Genomic DNA, 21,055 nt, shown 5'->3' with positions numbered 1-21,055 from the left:
GAAAGAAAGCACAGCCTATTGTACTCATTTTAACAAATATTCATTTCCTTTGAAGTTGTACATTTGAAAGTCTTCATATCAAGAAACACGTTACAATGAGCAGGAGCAATTACCACCCATTTAATTTGGCCTAATATACTGCAATGAGAACATTTTAAAACAAATCTCTGGTGTGAACTAAAAATTAAGATCAGTCCTAGTTAGTTAAAAGAAATAATAAACTTTGTATTCAGTGTTTTAGGGGGAAAAGAGCAAACATAGATTGAAAATTTCACTGTACATGTATTAGAGTTTTGAATAAAAGCTTATATTTCTAAATTATCATTGCAAAGACATTCAACTAATCACTACACACAGTTTTATAATTGCTAGGGTCTATTACAATGTATCTCTCTTTTCTGCAAATATTTATTTGTTACTGTAAAAAATTAATGGCTTGGGAGCTGAATTTTAAGAATAGTAAATGTATCTTTTATTTCCAATGAATCCTGGTACCAGAAATAAAATAAACTTTAAAAGAAACATAACATAGTCTCTTTTTGCCCAATAAATATGCAATGGGATACAGAGCCTTAACCCTAAAACGAATCAGGCTTTATTAAATTGAAACTTTTTGTTTAATTTTTCTAACTAGGTCTTGGAATTACTAATTGCAGTGCCAAACTTTAGAATATGAATCTTTTATATGTCATGATAGATTCTGTAGGAATGCAACCCATAGTCATAGACATGGGTCTATAATTCACATACTATTTTCGTTTTAAAAAAAATCATGTACATAAAATTCCATGTTCTAATGCAATGGGCTCCACCTTCCGATTGATAGATATTCTCGCAGAGTAATTGTCCTTCTGACCCCCTAGTCTAGCTCTTCCTTTACCACAACTTCTCATTTAAAAAAGAAAAAAATAAAGTTTCCCTTTTACTTCTTAAACTAATAGAAATTACCATGGCTCTATTTTTTAAGTATTTATTTTGTATCGCCTCTAAAGGATAGACTCAAGTGGAAAATACATGTTAAAAACACACAACATCCCCATTTGGAAGATGTCACTTGCCCCTGAAAGCTCAGAGGGAAACTTTACCTGTGGACTATTTAAAATTCAAAACTTTTGCTGTTTGTATTTTGAAGCAGCTCACAGATAAAATGGACACATGGAACACCAGTCTGCCACATACAAAAACTGTAAAAGTTAACATTTCCTAGTAAAGGGCAACTGATCTCATTTCAGTTGGAGAAATCAAGACATGAAAAGTTTGAGTGACTAATGAGAGAAGTGAAAGCAAGCTTTATTTCTTCATGGTACCCATAGTGGATGATTCTAGACCGCCTTTTCTCATTAATAAGTAAGGAGATAATATGTAAACTCCATATAAATTCGAAACTAGTGTTTCATTTTAAAATTCACTTCTTTTCATATGTTAACAAGGTACTAGCCAATAATGTAAGAATTAATTGTTAATTTCACTTATCTAATAAAAGAATTAGAAAGATGAACACAAGATAAATTGAGTGGAATGGAAAGCAATTGATGATATACAGTTAAGACATTTAAAATCCATCAGGAGAGTAAAGATAGAAAACCAAGCCAGCCTAAACATAGTGTGTGACTAACATAACAAGCTGATGAAGAATTCACCAAAAAGAGTGTTTGTTACTTTTTGAAAAATGCCATTTTTCTTAAATTTTTTATGATCTTAAACAATTATTGGACTATGGATTTTTAAAAAAGAAAATTGAGAGTTGTGATAGGGCGCTTGGGTGGCTCAGTCAGTTAAATGTCCAACTCTTATGGGATCGAGCCCACATTGGCCTGGGCGCTAAGTGGGGAGTCTGCTTGAGATTCTCTCTCCCTCTCCCTCTGCCCTCCATTCCCTGTATGTGTGCACACTTTCTCTCAAAAAATAAATAAATAAATCTTTGAAAAATATTGAGATCTGTGAAATTGTTCTACAAATGTCCATTGTATTAAGCCTAAATTTTAATATGTGCTTATATAATTCATATAGGAACATGTAACACAATATATTATGTATAAGAAAAGATAATGATTGGATTTTATTATGATTATTGATGTCAATTTCTGCTAAAAGCGGTCTAAGAATTTTTTTTAAGTTTTGATTTAAATTCCATTTTAATTAACCAATTTAAATTAGTTAACATACAGTGTAATATTAGTTTCAGGTGCTCATCACAACAAGTGCACTCCTTAATCTCCATCACTTGTTTCACTCATCCCCCACCCACCTCCCTTGCAGTAACCAGCAGTTTGTTCTCTATAATTAAGAGTCTGAGAAACAAACTGAGGGCTTCAGAGGGGAGGGGGGTGTGGGAATGGGATAGACTGGTGATGGGTAGTAAGGAGGGCATGGGTGTTATACGCAACTAATGAATCATCGAACTTCACACCAGAAACCAGGGATGTACTGTATGGTGACTAACATAATATAATAAAAAAACATTAAAGTAAAAAAAGAAAAAATAAATAAATAAAAAAATAAAAAATAAATTTTAAAAAAAGAGTCTGTTTCTTGGTTTGCCTCTCTTTCCCCTTTACTCATTTGTTTTGTTTCTTAAATTCCACATGTGGTATTTGTCTTTCTCTGACTGACTTATTTCCCTTAGCATAGTACTCTCTAACTTCACCATGTCATTGCAAATGACAAGATTTCATTCTTTTTTATGGTTGAGTAGTAGTCCATTGTGTATATTTACCATAACTTCTTTATCCATTCATCAATCAACGAACATGTGAGCTTTTTACATAATTCATCTATTGTAGTCTAAACATTTGAGAAATTCAAAGTCAATGCACTTTTGTTGTGATAAATGGAATTGTTGAATCAATGTATTGTGCACCTGAAACTAATAAGCACTGAATATTAACTATTCTGGAGTTAAAATAAAATAAAATGGATAGAAGACAAAGTAAATGCACTTGGGTGAAAGTCAAGGATGAACTTTAACATGGAACATATGCATGTGCAATATATTTCTCATATCAGTGTTGCATCCCATAAAAATAGCTAGATGAGGTTTCAAATGTAAATATTTCACACAAATATGTTTGCATAATTCTATTTTTATCCTATGAATATTAATATAGATGGCATTTGTTTAAAGATGTTTATTTAAATTCAACTGCAACAAACATAATTGTTGGTCAAAAGTATCAAGCAATGAATTTCACATATTATACAGAGAATTGTCCATGCTACAAAATTATAAACACCATATGAATATAACAAGATAAGCTTGCTTGAAAATTTTAAATTAGATTAAATGAGCTTGAAAGATATGGACTGAATGCTAACGTATGGAATGTAAGATTTCCAAATGTTAATTTAGTTAACTTTCTTGTAGTAACTACACACACACATACTACTTTTATGTCTATTTCTAGAAATAAAATAGTAATCTATAAGATATATATGAATAGAACAAGGAGGACATCTTGAGGTCATTCTAGAAATGTACATTTTATTCTTAGAGCCCACACACAATTTACCATTTAAAAAATAGGTTCTTTAGACTAAGTTAATACGTTCAGTATAAAATGTGTTTTATCTTCAAATAGAAGGGAGAAATTTCTCAAAAGCATTTAAATTCCCTTAAAAGCATCCTCTCTGTCTCTCTCCCTTTCTGTTGCTGTCTCTGTCTCTGTCTCTCTCTCTCTCTCACACACACACACATACACACACACACACACACGCAAAGACTACAAAGAAGTTATTTTTTGCTGAATGACAGGTAAAATTTTAAAATATGCATGAAACTGTACAAACGTTTTAGCAAAACTGTGTTAAATATGTTTCTACAGTAGTAAAACAAAAGCTTCTCAAATATTGGTCCAATGTACTTCATTAATCCACTGTATACCTATTTTGTCCTTCTACTACTAGAAAAAAAGAAATAACACTTAATACAATGTTTTGAGTTCTATATATGTTTTTTCCTATGCACTTTGAGTTAAACCTGGACTCGGAGGACCATTGGCAGAATGTTCTGGCTCTTCAGGGCCACTTGGGGCTTTAGTACCTTCATCTTCTTTGTTTCCTTCATTGGCTTTATCAAGGGCACCAGGTGAACCGACACAATTAGCATCCTGTTTTGCTTTGTCCAATTCATTGTCAAATTCAATTTTATCTTCTTGATTGTTGCTTTTCTTTATTTGTCCATTCTGGGCAGGATAGGTGCTAGCAATGACATCATATAGGAATTGGTATTGCTCCTGGAAAAAGAAAGAAGCAAGAAAGCTTATGTAATTATTATAAAGAAAGTTTACATAATTATTTTTATATCAGTTGAAAAATAGCAAGAACTAGTCATTTACTTGGAAGTCCTGGGTAAGAGAAAACTACTCTTTTTTGTTTTTATAAAAAGAACATCTTAAATGGCTTCATCCCCTTACAGTTCTAAAGGATTGACGGCAGGGTATTTCTCAAAGTTCACCTTGGAGCAACACCAAACGTGTTCATCCCCCTCACAGGCCACGTGGTGTCTCATTTCCATGCCTTGGCCCGTGATGCCACTTTCTGGGCTTATCCTCTTGCTTTAATGCCTATTCATCATTCATATAAGTAGCAGAGCAGCCCCTTGCTTCTGGAAAGCCGATGAGGACCCCCCATAGTTTAAATTCAGTGCCCTCATTCATGTTCTTTGATTAATCTGTCATTTCAATTACTACATTGTTTAATAAATATCTGCCTTTTCCTCATACTAAACAGTGAGTCGCTTAATGGCAAGAGCACATAGTAGGCACTCGGTACATTTTTAAAATCACTTATATGCAAGCTCAATGTCCTGCACAATTGAAAGCTGCATAGATCTGAGTGAGTGGTAAAGTTTACATGGGGACTAGTTATGAATTTCCAGACTACCCTCTACCGTTGCAGAAGAGCCACGTTAGACTGATTACAAAAATGCCGCACTTACTATCCTCTCTGCAGCCACACTTGTTGGCAAGGTGACTTTGCAGACCCTTTCAACAAGAGGTGGAGTCCATTTCCCCATTCCTTGAATCTGAACTGGCCTTGTGACTCGTTTAGATAAGAAAATGCAGAGAAAGACATGTCGTGCCAGTTTCCAAGCCTGGGCCTCAAGAGGTCTCGCATAGGGCTGCCCTACTTCTCGGAACTCTGTTGCTGCCGTTATGTGAATATGCCTGGCTAGTCTTCTGGAGAAGGAGAGACCTGCATTCTACTCAGCCCTGTTGCCAGAGCTAAAGGTTAGCAACTGCCAGTCTGTTGGTAGGAGGGATCATTTTGGACAAGGCAAACCCCAGCAAACCAACGAGTGAGCCAGGTCTAGATTGCCCGAAGCCGACATGATCGGCAGAACTATTTTGTTCCAATAGACTATTGAACTACAGTGAATTTTTTTTTTCTGCCACTAATTTTGGGGTGGTTTGTTACACAGCAATACAAATTCATACAGGAGTAAAGATGGGGGAAATTAGGGAATTCACGAGCATTTGAAGAGACGTTCTTCATGAACTGCCACAACGAATTGCTGGCAAGCTCTAGTTAGTTCTCTTATTTATATTAATAATAATCGAGGGGAGCCCGGGTGGCTCAGTCAGTTAAGCATCTGCCTTCAGCTCAGGTCGTGATCTCAGGGTCCTGGGATTGAGCCCCACGTGGGGATCCCTACTCAGGGGGCAGTTTGCTTCTCCCTCTCCCTCTGCCTGCCGCTCCCCCTACTCGTGCTCTCTCTCAGATACATAAATAAAATATTTTTAAAGAGAAAACATATTAATAATAATTTATTGTGAATTATGTAAACAGGGAAGATAGGAAAGAAAAATAGAAAGGTAAATAGAAGAGAAGAAAAGGAAAGTAGAGAATTGGAGAAGAGGGAGAAGGAAGGAAAGAGAGAGAAGAAACTGTCAAAATAAAAACGCCAAACACATCAAATGAGCAGCTGTGAGGTTTACTTACAAACGTGGGAACCATTCCTGGTCTAGCTCTGCGGAGAGATTTTACTACCTGGAAAACATCTATTACTTCTTCTGTTTCTGCGCTTTCCAAGAGATTTAACAAAGCACAAAATAGTCCTGTTTGCTGAGATCCATCTCTATAAAAGGAAGAAAAAAAGAAAATAATCCTACATTTTATGGAGAAAGTGATATTAGAATAAAAACTGAGAGAGATGGAATGTATCCTTCACTTCGTGTTTATTGTAATTATGTTATTCCAATCTCTTAAGAGCAAAACACTTCCGCTAAATGCATTTTTTGGACAAACTTTTTCAGTTTAAGAATATAATAATCTTACAGTTTAAAAACTACTTGTCTCAGGCTTTAAAAATATTTTTTTCTTTTTTTAAATACCTTATAGATTATAATGCATTTTTATTTACATCTGAAGTTGTAAGGAAGTTGTTAGGACAAATATTGTAATGCCAATTTGACAGATGAGGACATTGAGATTTAGGGAAGATAAAGACATGCCTAGAAATCAATAAAACCAGATACTGGACTCAATATTTTGTATATTACTAGACCGCATGTTTTTTCTCCTCCTTTTGTCTGTCCCTCTAATGCTTTTTACAAATGTCTACATTTCTGCATCAGTAGAAAAATGATACCTGGTAGAATTATTCATTAAAAAGAGGACAACTCAATGATTTACTTAACTGTAAGAAGCATGTTACATTATAATAAAGATTCAATTTAGAGAATATGTTATTAGCAGGATTTTATTTATTGTGCATAACTAAGGGACATATAATAGGTATTCAGCCATATCCTAAGAAACACATGTAGTTTTAAAGCTTAACCTTGCCTTCTTTAGCTTTCTTTCTGCATAAATTTCACCTTTGAAAACTCTAAAAAAGACTGAAAAGTCATGGATATCTATGGACTTGATACTAGTGTATGCAATTCTAATAATAATAATAAAAATAACAATAATAAAGTTTTCTTGAACATTCTAAAAGCATCTCACTGAGTTTACATTTTCTCATTTTACTTTTATTTTTTTATTTTGCATTTACTTTGATGTGTCTTATGTAAATATTTTATATTATGCATCCTTCTTTCAATATCTCTTATTTAAGGTAGATATGTAGGCATCTCTCCCAGAGGAAAGCTTAAGGGTCTACATAGCAGAAATTAATAAAGTCAAACATTATTATATATTATTAGAATCTTTTCAGTTAATGTATAACCTAAGATATGTTTACTGAAGGCAAAGCATTCATTCTTCTGGATTCTCTTAACACCTAATAGAGTGGATCAATGCAGATACGCATAAATAAAATGTGATATCCATCCTCTTGTCTGTTCATGCAAGACATTAATTAATTAATTAATTAATTCATCCAGGACATATGACATTCCAGATTCAATGTTAGGCACTGGAAGTCGAATATGATGTGACGCTGGCATTAAGAAACTTATAGACTAAAGCTATTGCACTATAATATAATCATTACTATCATATGTCTATATTAGTTATAGAAATTGCTCTATACATGGGAGCAAAACTGAGAGAGTGACTGATTCCACAAGAGGCTTTCGCTGTGGTCATGCATTTTCTATGTCAGGATAAATGGAATTTAACAGGAAGTATAAACCATGAAGTCAAGCATTATGATGATTTTTAGAGAATATCTTATCAAATCCCACCCACCTGCAGTGAATGAGGAGAGGCGCATTCTTGTGATGCTTATTCCCTTCAGTGGAATTCTTGGGAAGTTTTTCTTTGAGAGTCTGAATCATAGAGATTAATTCTTTGGGTTCTGAGGGAAGCTCATCCACATTCCAGTTGTTATATTGGTACTGGTACACAGTCCGAGAGTCTTTCCTCTAAAGAAGGGAACATTAATTCAAGTAAGGTTCAGTCCATTTAATAATTTGTTAGTTACACTTCCTTCACAATTACTTTCTTTTAACTCCTCTTAAAGTTTTATTCTGAAAACATTATCTAGATTTTGCTTTGCTTTTATAGAGTAATTTATAGTAGTTTTTCTGCCAGATCAGTTACCAGAACAAAAACACATACTCCTGAAATTACTTACATACCTTGGAATGTCTCAGTTCAAATACACGGAGGGTATAAGCTGAAGATTGTTTGGTGTCTTTCATATCAACTTGTACATCTCCATATGTTTGCTTTTCTTCTTCCCAGTACTGAGCACAGGCTTCCTAGACAAGAAAGAACACAATTCAACAACTTCCACACAAGTGTTCTGTTTGCTTTTTAACGTATTCAGAGCACCTCTTACTGTCTCTGTCTCTCCTCTCTCTCTTTCCCTCCATTCTATTAAATCGAAACTACCAATTGTGTTCTAAAATGGAAAACCACACATAAAACTCTAAAATCTATCTTAAGTATGGTGGCCATCCATTCCACAATACCTGGTGTTTCCTTGTGCAAATCAAGGGAACTGAGAAATAACCAAAGTGCCCAGGACACCACAGGAATGGCTCTGTCACCACCAGTGTGGGTCCATGAGATTTGTTTCTTCCTTCCATACCCTTATTATCATCACCTCTTCAAAATGTATAGATTGAGCTGATGTTGATCATGAACCCTGCGATAACGAGTTTCACTGTCTCTCCGGCGGCCCTTGAGGAAGGAGACTTCATCTTTTGGAGTTCTGTCTCTGTATCTCGCTGACCAACACCATGAGAAACCTTGCAAGTTGACTCCGTATCGAAGTAAAGGGTCAGATTGCAGAGCAGGGTGGATCACAAAAGCATGTTCTCTCTCTCCAAATGGTTCTGCACCAACTATAGTCACAATTGCTGACGATGATAGGCATTCCTGCCTAAATTAGCATTTCAGTTCCTGGCTCTCACAATTTAGATGAAAGAAAAGATTGCTAGAATTCCATGCTAGAAATCTGAAAATGTTATTTCATTTTTAAAAAAGAAAAAAAAAGCCATAAAATAAAACATGTCCTATGTCCAGGGATAGGGAACCAAAGAAAAGGCAGAGAGAAAGAAAAGGCATATGGTTATATGCTTATGAGGGTGTTCATTAAGTAAGCTTTAAGATATGCCAGATAATGTGTTAGGTGTTAAAACTAAGTAAAATCTACTAGTAGTGAGATTTTTGATAACTCAAGGGATTAAGGAAAAGAGCAAATACACGTCACAGGCATTAAGCAGATCAAATTAGATCTTAGGTTCACCTCCAACTACAGAATTTTATAATAATAAATATTACATGAACATAAAGAAGGCAGGATTTAGATAAAATTTTCAGGAGTTCTATCTAGCTAGAAGAAAAGGGTCAAAATGGTAATAGAGGACACAGTTAGATATAGGGAATGCCAGTAAATTAAATCTCAGTGATGAAAATGCAAATGGTGTATCAGGATTCGGTCAGGAAACCTACTTGTCCAGAACAGAAACTATGGAAAACATAAAAATACAAAGAAAATGGAATGATATATGAGAGTCTGGTTATTGAAGGTCTTAAGCATCACATTGAGGAGTTTGGTTTTCATTTGAAGAAAACAGAAGGAAAATGTGTCTGTTGCTTGTTGTTTGTAGCAAGCAGTGACACTGGGGTTGCTGTGGATGAGATGATCTGCCGACGGTGTGTAGGACAGGAGAAAGTAGCGTGAGAGACTGTCAGAACCCAGACATGAGATGCCAAAGTCTGAAACTTGGGTGGAAGATGGTAAGAATGAACAAAGGCAACTTTGTGACAGAAGGGTCAAAAATCTGAGGGTAGAGTAATCGAGCAAGTAATCCAAGAATGGAGAATGATATTTTATGACAGAAAGACCAAAAAAAAAAATATTCTTAAAAGTACAAACCTGGTCTCCATTCTTCAGCTGTGTCAGCATAACAATAACTTTGACTTTTCTTTGGAAAATCATCTGCCAAAAGTCACCAATAGTCTCTTTTAGTGGTCCCTGGGTAGCAATCATCACTTCAGGTTTCCAGTAACTCTTTAAAAAGAGAGAGAGAGAGACGAGAGAGATTCTGTTACTCTTGCTCACCAATGAGACAACAATGGATTCTTAAAATAACCATTTGCAAATATTGTCACTTAATTTGATATCATTGCTGTTACATAAAAATATGAAGATCCTTAGACCCAAGAAACAATGTGATATCTATATGTAAACCACTTATTTAGTTAATGACAATACTTAGCTAATAGTGTGAAATCAAGTTTAGAACATACTATCTTAACAAAACTAACAAGTTTTGCCTTCCAAGACTAACTTTAAAAAAAAAAAAGTTAATGTAGTTGTAAAAAGAAAATACATAAGCATTTCAGATTATCTTCATTATGTCTCTAAGATGTCTACACGGTCTTAAGATAACTCAGAATTAAACTAATATTCTATGACTGTGTCTTAGAAAAATTTGGAAAATAAATCCAACTTAGTGTATATGCAAAAAGTATTTACTGAATGACTAGAGTTCCTTGTTAGAATTCTCTGTTTATGGAAAAAAAAAGTTATTAACACAGACTCATTTAATAATTCAGACAATCTGAATGAAATTTTTTAGTTATGCAAATATGCACATTTTTATTTGCCTACAAATTGGGTATTTGAGTAAGTATAAATGTTTTCAGATACTTGTATTTGCTGAAATTGTATTATTTTTCAAATTCATATGAAGAGTCTTATTGGTCATAAATTGTAACTTATAAGCATTGTCTTATTTTCTATCAACACATTAGGCTTTAATAACTTTAAGTCTTTCAGTAAGTTAAAATACAGTATTAAAAATTGAAATTTTGTGTCAATCAATATAGAGTTATGGCCAAGCTCATCATTCTTTTATAAAATCATTTAATGAATGTCCATAAAAATACAGATTTTTTAAGATTTTATTTATTTATTTATTCATTCGACAGAGATAGAGACAGCCAGCGAGAGAGGGAACACAAGCAGGGGGAGTGGGAGAGGAAGAAGCAGGCTCATAGCAGAGGAGCCTGATGTGGGGCTCGATCCCGTAACGCCGGGATCACGCCCTGAGCCGAAGGCAGACGCTCAACCGCTGTGCCACCCAGGCACCCCCGGATTTTTTTTTTTTACAGTGTCTTCTAAAATACATTTTTTAAAGGGTTAGATTCTGGACTTTGTAAATGTGAGTACCTACCATTACGAAAGACGCGTTGATGTATCTACTTGTTTCCTCTGAGTCACTGTCATCATCCGAAGATTCATCTGAATCATGCTCACTCTCTTTGCTCATCTCCAGTTCATGTTTAAGCGGCACTCTGTTAAAGTCATCTACGGAAAATAAATTAGTAGTAAGTCTTTCTTTAAAAAATCAAATCTCCGCTTGATTGTCATGCAGAAATTAGAGAAGTAACATATTGCATTATGTAAATTTACTGTTTGTTGTACATGAAATGAGACCCTACATAAAATTCAGTTCATATTGATTAACAAGTTATAAAAAAGAAATCTAGGAAAAAGAAGCTTTCAGAAAAGTTCCTAGAAAAAAATGGGATGTTATGCAACAAATAGATATAACAGTCCATATAATCATTCAATCTTTGACACATATACTTGAGTTTTCATAGAAAATCATCATTCTGCTAGATATGTTTAAAAATACATAAGTTTGAAAAAATACATAGCTTAGGTAAAAACCTAATTTCTCAATTATAACCTGTTAACATCAAATTAACAACAGGTCAACCATACATTGGTATGATTTATTTTGGTTGTCTAGTTTATTAGCTTGGGTTATATTTTCTCCATGCTAATTTTAGTTTACACAAATGAATAAAATGAAACTTGTACTAGATATGATCCTACAAAATTCTTAAGTAACAGAACTCAAGCATTGAAACTCTATGTATGTTGATCTGTTCAGTTTGATGATTAATAGTGTATAGGGTACTTTTTACCGACTGTCAATTTCCCAGATAGCAGGAAGGGATAAAGAGAAAACAGAAAGAAAAAAAAAAGGAAGTAATGGTTGCTATTAGCAATTACCCTGAAACAAATAACTGAAATAAACTAAAGATGAGAGAGAATTAGTTGGGTGGACTTGGCCTTTTTTCTCCCAGCTTGAGGTTACGTCTTTCTGACAACCATTTCTGAAATAATTGGTAGAAAGAAAATACTGAATATAGTCTATCTTCCAAAGTCCATTGTGAATGTTTGGGGTGCAAAGTATTTGCTATAATTAAATTTAAATAACCCATTAGCTATTCTCTATTGTCAACCCGAGGTTGAAAACTTGCTTCAAAATCATTTGTGTATGTGCATCCAAAAAAAAGTTTACTTTTATCTGATACCAAAGAGTAACATAAAATGAGCTACTTACATGGAATGGCGTGAGAATTCCTGTTTTTACTTTTATTTTGTTCTTGATTTCCAATGTGCTGTGTCCTCCAGCTCCTATATGAGGGAAGTCTCTGAGGGTGAAAAAATAGAATGGAACACTGTTTTTAAAATGCAAGTTGTGGTTTTGTTTATTATTGTGGCGAAAGATGTTCCCTAAAGAAAAGTATTACATCAAGTTGTGAAATAATATGCATACATTGCCTATAGTTCACAATTTTTAAGTTTGCCTCTGAAGTTTTCCTTTTAATTTTTCAGGCATTTAATATTTTTGACATGGCAAGTTTGAACTCAAGATACACAATTATATAACAAAATAGGTTTCCTACTTAAGAGCTGCTGGAGAGCAAAATAGCATGGTCTGTTCTTCTATAAGTTGAAGCACTGTACCCATGTTGATGATTATCCATATTGCAAAAGGCAGTGGTACCTTACTTGAAGTGATCAGCTATAAACTCTCCAGATACAGCATTCACAGAAGACGTGGCTCGTGCTTCAGATAATTGATATCTCATTTGCTTAAGCCTTCCCTACTTTTCCCTCCCATTCACAGTAGCTGATCAGTCAGCAAGACCTCTCATTTCTGCTGGGGAAGCTCTCAAACCCTTTTGCATCTCTCTCTTTCTACTTAGTACAGTCCACTTTCATTTCTCACTTGAAAACACCAACAGTTTCTTAACTGGCCTCTTTATCTTCAACCTCACTTGCTCCAATCCTCTTAAAACTTGAAATAGAGTCCCACGGAGGCTCCTCAGCAGTTTGCCATCATTGGTAAGAAGCATTCAACTGCACAAAAAGCCTTTAGGGAGGCACTCTAGATTGTCTGTCCAGGCTCACCCTGTGATGGTCCCCTTGGACTTCAGCCAACCATCGTCCTCAAGTCTGGGACGGGGCCGAGCTGTGCTTTAGCTCGTGTGAGTTTTATGCTTGGACTATCCTTTTCCCTTGTCACTCTGCTAACCTCTACTTGCCTTTTAACTATCAATTTAAATGCCATTTATTCTGGAAGATCTCTCCGCCTGCAGCCCTTTCTTCCCATTGGTCCTTAAATAAATATCTGTCAAGTGGATGAGTAATCTAAGCAGAAAGAGCTCATCATAGGCAGTTTAGTAGGATTTTACACACACACAACTATATGTGCATGGGATGTATGTGTGCGTATATATATATGCATGTATTTTAATAGGGTGTGCTTTCAAACTAAATATGGCACCCCGTTTCAAACCCCATGCGTTGCTGTGTGACTGAGTGGATGAAAGCCTCATCACTGACTACTAGGCCGCTTGAACTCACCTTAATGAACTGCATGGAGGCTGATGCCTTGGAAAGCATCACATTTGTTGCTCATCAGAATGGTCGCCCAGTGGCCCCTGCCCTCTAGCCAATACCCAGTGTTATAGATAACACTAATGGCTTACCCTCATTTAAGACATGAAGGGTTTTTCACACCTTGGTCTCAGCCTCCCAGTGCAACCATATGTGCTAGAGCTCTATTACTAAATATTATCTAAATAGTTATTCTCAAATACAACTCAGTCTTACATTTCACCAATCAATGTCCTCCTATCTGCTCTCTGGTACTTAGGGTCTGTCATCAGTAAACTGCCATCCGCCTTAAAGCTTTTCTCCCAACAGTTCCTTCACCTTTTTTGCTTGAGGGGGTGCACCAGGTGAAACCTGAGGGTCCCTTGAAAACGCCACCAAAAATGCAGCAGTAGCTCTTTAAAAAAAAAAAATAACTGAATTCCCCACTCATACCCCATATACATCACAGCTTAAAGGAAATACATGTGCTGTCTTTGCTACCTGTTTCTACTTATAAACTGGTTCTATTCATTTCTCCTTCAAAAAGTCCAACTACATTGATTTTCCTGACACCATGTCATATTCTTTTGACCTTTGTTAGAGGCTTCAGGTACTGATTATTGGATCACTCCACCCCATTTAGTTTTAGACCTGCCTTTTTTTTTCTCCCCACATCTGTCATCATTCTTGGTTACTTCAACATTGACAAGGATGACCTATGCAACACGTTAGTCTCTTCTTAGCTTCCTTACTTCCTATGACCTTTCCCTCCACTCTTCTGCCATCCACTTTCTCCATTTTACCTTTGTAAGTTTCATTTCAAACATTCATTTAAAAATTATCATTTCAACCATCTCATTATTGAAAATTACCTCTTTTCTTCCTAGTCCTTTATTCTAGCATCTTCAGTCTAGTAATGTGCAATTCTATCAAAACCTTCCACTCACCATCCTAACTACTGTCCTTCTGTGGCCCTTTGCTCTTTATCATCCACCGCTATATCACACACTTGCAAACACCCTCAATTTGCCTCCAACTTTCAAATAGTCACTTTAAGAAATCCTAGATGAGTTTAACCCAACCATCTGTATACACAGCCCCTATTTTCAATGTTTCCATAGAAAGCAATAAAACCATCTGACTCTTTAAATTCATGACCATAGATTTCAAATGATCCAACAACAATTTCCAGCAAGCTACTACCTTTGCCTGGGGGAGATTGCTTTCCTACTTTGATATAACTCTTTCATTTACTTTCCTCTTCCTCAAGCATAAGTTCTTCTTTGCGCTACTCACTCCTGTCCCCCTAAACTTTTAACTGATGATCTTGCCTCATATGCTCTTTAGAAAGAAAAGGCAATTGACAAGAAATACATCAACTACCTATCACCAAATCTACCAAGTAGCCTACATCTCTTCTCTCGTTTTCCATCTTCCTTTATGTTAAATGGGATAATTTCACTGTTTCTTTCTTTTTTAAAAAAAAAAAGATTTTATTTGTTTATTTGACAGAGAGAGACAACGAGAGAGGAAACACAAGCAGGGAGAGTGGGAGTGGGAGAAGCAGGCTTCCCGCCGAGCAGGGAGCCTGATCAGTGCTCAATCCCAGGACCCCGGGATCATGACCCGAGCCGAAGGCAGACTCTTAACGGCTGAACCACCCAGGTGCCCCAATTTCACTGTTTCTAGTTATAGTCACTACCTGTAACCTGGGTAACACTTTCTCACCATGTCCACCTGCAAATCACTTTGACTCTTGTGCCCAAAACTGTACATGAGCAAAAACCTAATCATATTTGTTCAATGACAGAATTTACTCTTTCTTTTAGGGACTTTACACACGAATGTTTAAATTACATGTATAAGTGTTTCCAAACAGCATATATGTATATGTGGTTTAGCAGGGTTAGTGTACTGAAATGTGGTTGATTTGTCAGCTAAAAGAGCAAGAAAACAGCAATTAAACATCCTTCTACTCAAGACTACCCTGGTAGCCTGCTGTTCTTCCACTATACTCTGGTCTTCTGGGGGATTGTGTTACCTGGTGATTATTATATTCTCCAACTCCACCTCCCCCCTATCCTCACTTGGAACCAAAACATTAAGCAATTCTGCATCTGATTAAAAACATGTTCCTGGTCTTGTGAAACTCTCCAATTTGACCAGTTTGGTAGCTTACAGAAAGTTTCAGTAACCTGGAAAATCATGAGAAAAGTTGCAAAACTTTTTTTTTTTTGGACCACTGAGCAATTTGGAGATAGCTTTGAGAATTCTCTGAATGAGTGAACTACATCCTAGGCTAGCTTTCAGAGTAATAGCCCAATAAATAGGGTAGGACACATGTATTTATCCTTTAGTTTCTGTCTACCAGCTCCAGCCAGTTAAACTTCCTAAGTAGTCATAAACTCCTCTAATTATTTCCTTTACAAACCAAAACCAGATGTAGTTTTAAAAGGTGAGATGCTATATTGCCTTTGGCGGACCAGTTTTGTGGGTATATACTATTATTTTGACACTTTATTTTATACCAGCTTAATGAGAAATGGTTAAAAGTGTGGGCTGTAGACACATTTCTTGGTTTAAACAAGCCTCCTACATAATAGCTTTGCACCTTCAGGCATTTCTCTTAAACTCTCCGTGTCTTAGTTTCCTCATCTGCGCTCCATTGGTTATGGTAAGGCCCAAATTCGAGGAATACGTCAAACGTATAGCACAGCACTAAAAAATAGGCCTCAATGAAAGTTATCCATAATTATTATTATTGCTATCACTATTATTACCTGGAATTCAGCTTCTAATGGAGATGGCTCGCTGGGCGGATCTCTTTTCTTCATGTTAAATAGATAGGGGTGTAATTCAGACAAACTCACTTCTGTTTCCCCAAATTGATTGTATTCCACCAAGGCCTGATGGATCAGAATATACTGTGCCTACAATTCCAAAGGAAATTATGGATAAGTAACTGCTAACTTACGGTCCTATAAATCACATTTAAATAAATTATGCATCTCCATAATTTTGGTCATATTGAGACAATGTATATAAAAGAAAACTGATACCTATAACATTTGAGTATTATGGAATTTGGCTCTCACAGTTCTCTAGAATGAGAGCAAATTCCATATCAGATTTTTTTCCCAGGGAAAAATAGCTTGCTAAATAGATTAAATATCTACTATCTAGTGCATAACATTTATTTTATTTCTAAAAATTAGAGAGCTTTATATGTTACTTCCTTCAGTGACTATTACTGATCCACTAAGTCAAATCACTAATATATAAGACTATAATAAGTTTCACACTGTATCTAAGAATGTAAGTTGATATTCCATAGAACACATTTTTAAAAAGAGTTTTCCAGAATCTTTTAAAACAGAGGAAATTATCAAAAAAAAGCACACTATGCCAAATCTACATTTAACAACTCCTAACTTTTTATCGTATTTGAATCCACTATTTTTAAATAAGCGACATATTTCTGATAAAGTTCAAGCCTCTTGAACCACTCACTCCAGCTCCCTGACTTTGACTGTATCCTTTTCCATAGGAAATACTTTTTCTTTTTTTTTTCCTGGTTGACAATCTGTTTTTATACTTCTGCACTAATATCTATGTATCTATAAACATTGAACATTTTTGTGTGCTTCCTTAAAATTCTGTCAATTGTATCTTATATGTTTCACTCGGTGATATTATTCACTCATGGTTTTCATCCAGCATCTAACCACATAGATAGATACAGACCAAGATTATTCACCTGCATAGCGTGCACTGTATGGCATCCATATGTCTACATTTTGTTTGCCTTTCTCCCATAGATATGAATAAAGTGTTTTTCTTTCTTCCTTCCCCTTCCTTCCTTCCTTCTTTCCCCCCTTTCTTTTTCTTTCTTTCTTTCTTTCTTCCTTCTTTCTTTCTTTCTTTCTTTCTTTCTTTCTTTCTTTCCTCTTTCCTTCTTTTTTTCTATTCTATCAATGCTGAATTCAATGAACATTCTTGCACATGTTTCTAGTTGTACACATTTGCGAGTGCTTCTCTTGGGTATAAACATACATGTGGAATTGCTGGGTCAAGTGCAGACATTTTCAATAATAACCATCACTTAAAATTACTGGCTACATACATGTGCCAGGGACTTGCCTACATACTTTCTTTGGATTACTTTTTCATCAAAACTCAGTAGGGTAAATACATCACTATCTCCATTTTACAGATGATTTAACCGAGGCACAGAAACATTAAAAACTTGTGAAAGGATACACAGGGTTAAGAATTAAAGGCAAGATATGAACCTTGGAAGTCTAGTTCTAAAATCCAGGCTCTTAAGCACTATACTATTCTGTCTCCCTGGTTTTAATTTTATGAGATTCTGCCAAATTGGTTTTCGGTGTTTTTTATTTATTTGTTTTCCTTTCTGACATCTGTAAATGATATTTTATTATGTATTTATGTGTTTGTTTGTTTGTTTATGTATTTTGGAATCATCCTTTTCCTACAGTACTTTTAGCCACTAATGCAAGATGTTTCTAACTATGGTGCTTATCAATTGATTAAGGTTTCAGGAAATTAAAAGAAAACTATCTTCACTCACTTGTTGAAGTTGAGAAGAATTTGGATTTCACTATTCCTCCCTCCCCAAAAAAGAGATTTCAGTCAAGAAACAAAAGTGAGTATAGTGATTGAAGGTTAGCACATACCTCCACTTGAACCATCAGGCATCTCTGTCGCCTTAGCTTGACAACATAACCATACACATCTACTTTGTTTTCTGCTTCCAGACCTTCTAGCATGGCATCAATTCCAATATAAGTGCCTGTGCGTCCAACACCAGCACTGACAAAACAAGCAAACAAAGGCATGATTGTGGCAGGGAAATGAATGGAAAAGCTGACAGGATGAAGCAGAGGAAAGAATATAAGTTTCTCCTCACAGACTGTTTCCCAAAACAGCAATTGCCAAAGGGAAGGATGTCCCTAACAGCCGCCAAGGCAAGGATTGGAACAGCCCTGGCGTCCGCGGTGGGACCTCATTTACCTGCAGTGCACCACAATGGGGCCGCTGAAGAAGTTGCTGAAAGCGTTCACTCTCCTTCGCAGCTTGAGAAGCAGGTGAGGATCCTCAGGCACACCATGGTCTGGCCAGCTGGTGAACTGGATGTGAGTCACCTCTCTCCCGGTGGCCTTCTCTTTTTTCTAGGCAAGAGATAATATTTTCTTTGAGATTTTTTTTTCAAAGCAAACAACCCAACAAATAAGTGGAAGGGGGAACCAGTACCAAAAACTCCTCATGCAAGTTTTTCAGCCATAATAACATTTTCCTTTCCAATGAATAACCAGTAGTTGAGACATCATGCAAGGTTGGCATGCACTAACCAGTAAACAATACCTTACCAGTAAGGGAAGTAAGGTATAGTAAGCTAGCTAAAGCTGCTAGGAACTTTCAAGCTGCCATGCCAAAAACAAACAACAAAAACAAACACACACACCAAAAAAAAAAAAAAATATGGGGGTGTGGGTGGTGGAAAAAGATATAAAGCCAAGACCATTCTCACAGCTGTTTGAAATAATTCCTCTTGGTAGGCCAGCACATTTTCTTCATGTGAAGAAAGTCTGATAAATTGTTCGGTTAATGCTATATTTCTTAGGCTGTCTTATATTAGAAATGTCAGCTCAGACAGTAGGGAGACAACTGAGGAAGGTCAGCCCCAGACTATGGCCCATATTTGTCCCAACTTCAAGGTAACCACTACAAGATGAGTAATTCATACTTCTCTGAGCTGGTAGAAGAAGAACCACCTACATTTAGATAGCAGAAGAAACAACAAAACTTGGTTGGTTGTAATTTTCTGATAGGAAATAATTACGTTAACTGAAGAATAGTAAGAGACCAATCAATATAACCAGATCTACATATAACCCATATATATATGGACTGGGGGGTCTCCTGCCTAAGTCCATCATGTATTACCATCAACTATTGGTGGTGGAACCATTGTCCCACAGCCCTCTGTGGGCACAGTTGTTAGTAATGCCATGGGAGCCTTAGAAAGCCTTGGAAGAAATACACAACTGGTGGGGGTATTTTTTCCATCTTTAACCAGCTTTAAGATATAGTCACATACCATAAAATTCATTCATTTAAATGATAAAATGTTTTATTATATTCCCAGAGTTGTAAAAGCCTCACCACTATCGAATTACAGGACATTTTTACTACCCCCCAAAAGAAACCCTTACTGATTAGTAGTCATCCCTCCTCCTGTTTCACCTCCCTCAGTTCCAAGCAATCCTAATCAATGTTCTGTCTCCATAAATTTGCCTCTTCAAGACTTTTTATAAAAATGGAATCCTAGGGGTTGCCTGGATGGCTCAGCCTTGATCTCAGCTCAGGTCTTGATCTCAGGGTTGTGAGTTCAAGCCCTACATAGGACTCCTGCTGGGCATGGAGCCTACTTAAAAAATAAATTAAAAAATAAAATAAAATAAAATAACCAAATGGAATCCCGTAACATGTGTGAGGGCCTCCATTTTAACTATTATCTAAGGCCACGCTGACAGTTTTCTTTTCCAAACTAAACATTTTATCTTTACTACATAGTTAAAACTTTGTATTTCTTATAGTAGTCGCTAATTGTGCCACTTGTTTTTTGTTTTTGGTGTGAAAAGATGGTTTTATTAAAGCACAGGGACAAGACCTGCGGACAGAAAGAGCTCTCTAATTGTGCCATTTGTATAAGTATTCTTTCCATAATGGTAATAGACCGATTGAGAAAAGGACCATTTTATCATTCATTAATTCAATAATTTATTCAACACAGTTAATGAGCTCTTTTCTTTATATGTCAAGAGTCACAGCATTACAAATATACATGTGTATATATATGTATTTTCATTTTTTTTGAGAAAGGGAGACTGGGGTGAGAGGAAGAGGAAGAGAGACTCTTAAGCAGGCTCCATGCCCAATGCAGGGCTTGATCCCACAACCCTGAGATCATGACCTGAGCCAAAATCAAGAGTTGAACGCTTAACCGACTGAGCCACTCAGGTGCCCCTACAGATACTTTTGGTATGACTTGGACAAATAACTACCTTCACCAGTGATTGAACCTGACCCTGTTGGCTTGTGTTATTGTTCTAAGGCATCCCCGCCTCCTGTAGTTGTTAAAAATATTTTTTCTTAGATTTAGTATAATTTCTTACATTTAATTTCATTCCATAACTGTATTTTTAGGCAACCAATATGAAAATAAAAATTATGCAAAAAAACAAACTCACATTTGTAATGTTCAACTTCTGAATGATATAATCTGGACATCTTTTGTGCTCGGTGATCTGTACAATGACATCTCCAAAAGCCCGTGTGCCCTCTTCCATTGATGGCCAGTATTCAGCACACTTGTTCTATATTTCAAAAAATATTAATGATTTTGGTTTGTCATTTAAACAAATTTGTTTATCGAAATTCTTTAAAAAA

The 21,055-nt window shown here is 35.8% G+C and overlaps 1 protein-coding gene across 7 annotated transcripts in view; it reads right to left on the bottom strand.

Annotated features, from left to right (window-relative positions):
* Window positions 1-3,113: 3,113 nt before the first annotated feature.
* Window positions 3,114-21,055, bottom strand: part of PTPRC (protein tyrosine phosphatase receptor type C) — a 123,535-nt gene continuing 105,593 nt past the window's right edge. For all 7 annotated transcript variants that reach the window (XM_034666989.1, XM_011218906.3, XM_011218907.3 and 4 more), the window contains 11 exons: window positions 20,857-20,982; window positions 18,617-18,774; window positions 18,280-18,415; window positions 16,363-16,512; window positions 12,261-12,351; window positions 11,079-11,212; window positions 9,776-9,910; window positions 8,028-8,150; window positions 7,636-7,811; window positions 5,941-6,076; window positions 3,114-4,232 (listed from right to left, as the gene is read on the bottom strand). In XM_034666989.1, the coding sequence (XP_034522880.1) occupies window positions 3,957-4,232; window positions 5,941-6,076; window positions 7,636-7,811; window positions 8,028-8,150; window positions 9,776-9,910; window positions 11,079-11,212; window positions 12,261-12,351; window positions 16,363-16,512; window positions 18,280-18,415; window positions 18,617-18,774; window positions 20,857-20,982 (1,641 nt within the window). In that variant the 3' untranslated portion in view covers window positions 3,114-3,956. The remainder of the gene's footprint in view (window positions 4,233-5,940; window positions 6,077-7,635; window positions 7,812-8,027; window positions 8,151-9,775; window positions 9,911-11,078; window positions 11,213-12,260; window positions 12,352-16,362; window positions 16,513-18,279; window positions 18,416-18,616; window positions 18,775-20,856; window positions 20,983-21,055) is intronic.

The sequence above is a fragment of the Ailuropoda melanoleuca genome, chromosome 8 (genome assembly GCF_002007445.2).
Source record: "Ailuropoda melanoleuca isolate Jingjing chromosome 8, ASM200744v2, whole genome shotgun sequence".
NCBI lineage: Eukaryota > Metazoa > Chordata > Mammalia > Carnivora > Ursidae > Ailuropoda > Ailuropoda melanoleuca.
The sequence above is the reverse complement of the archived record's forward strand: the minus strand, read 5'-3'. Positions and strand labels throughout refer to the sequence as shown.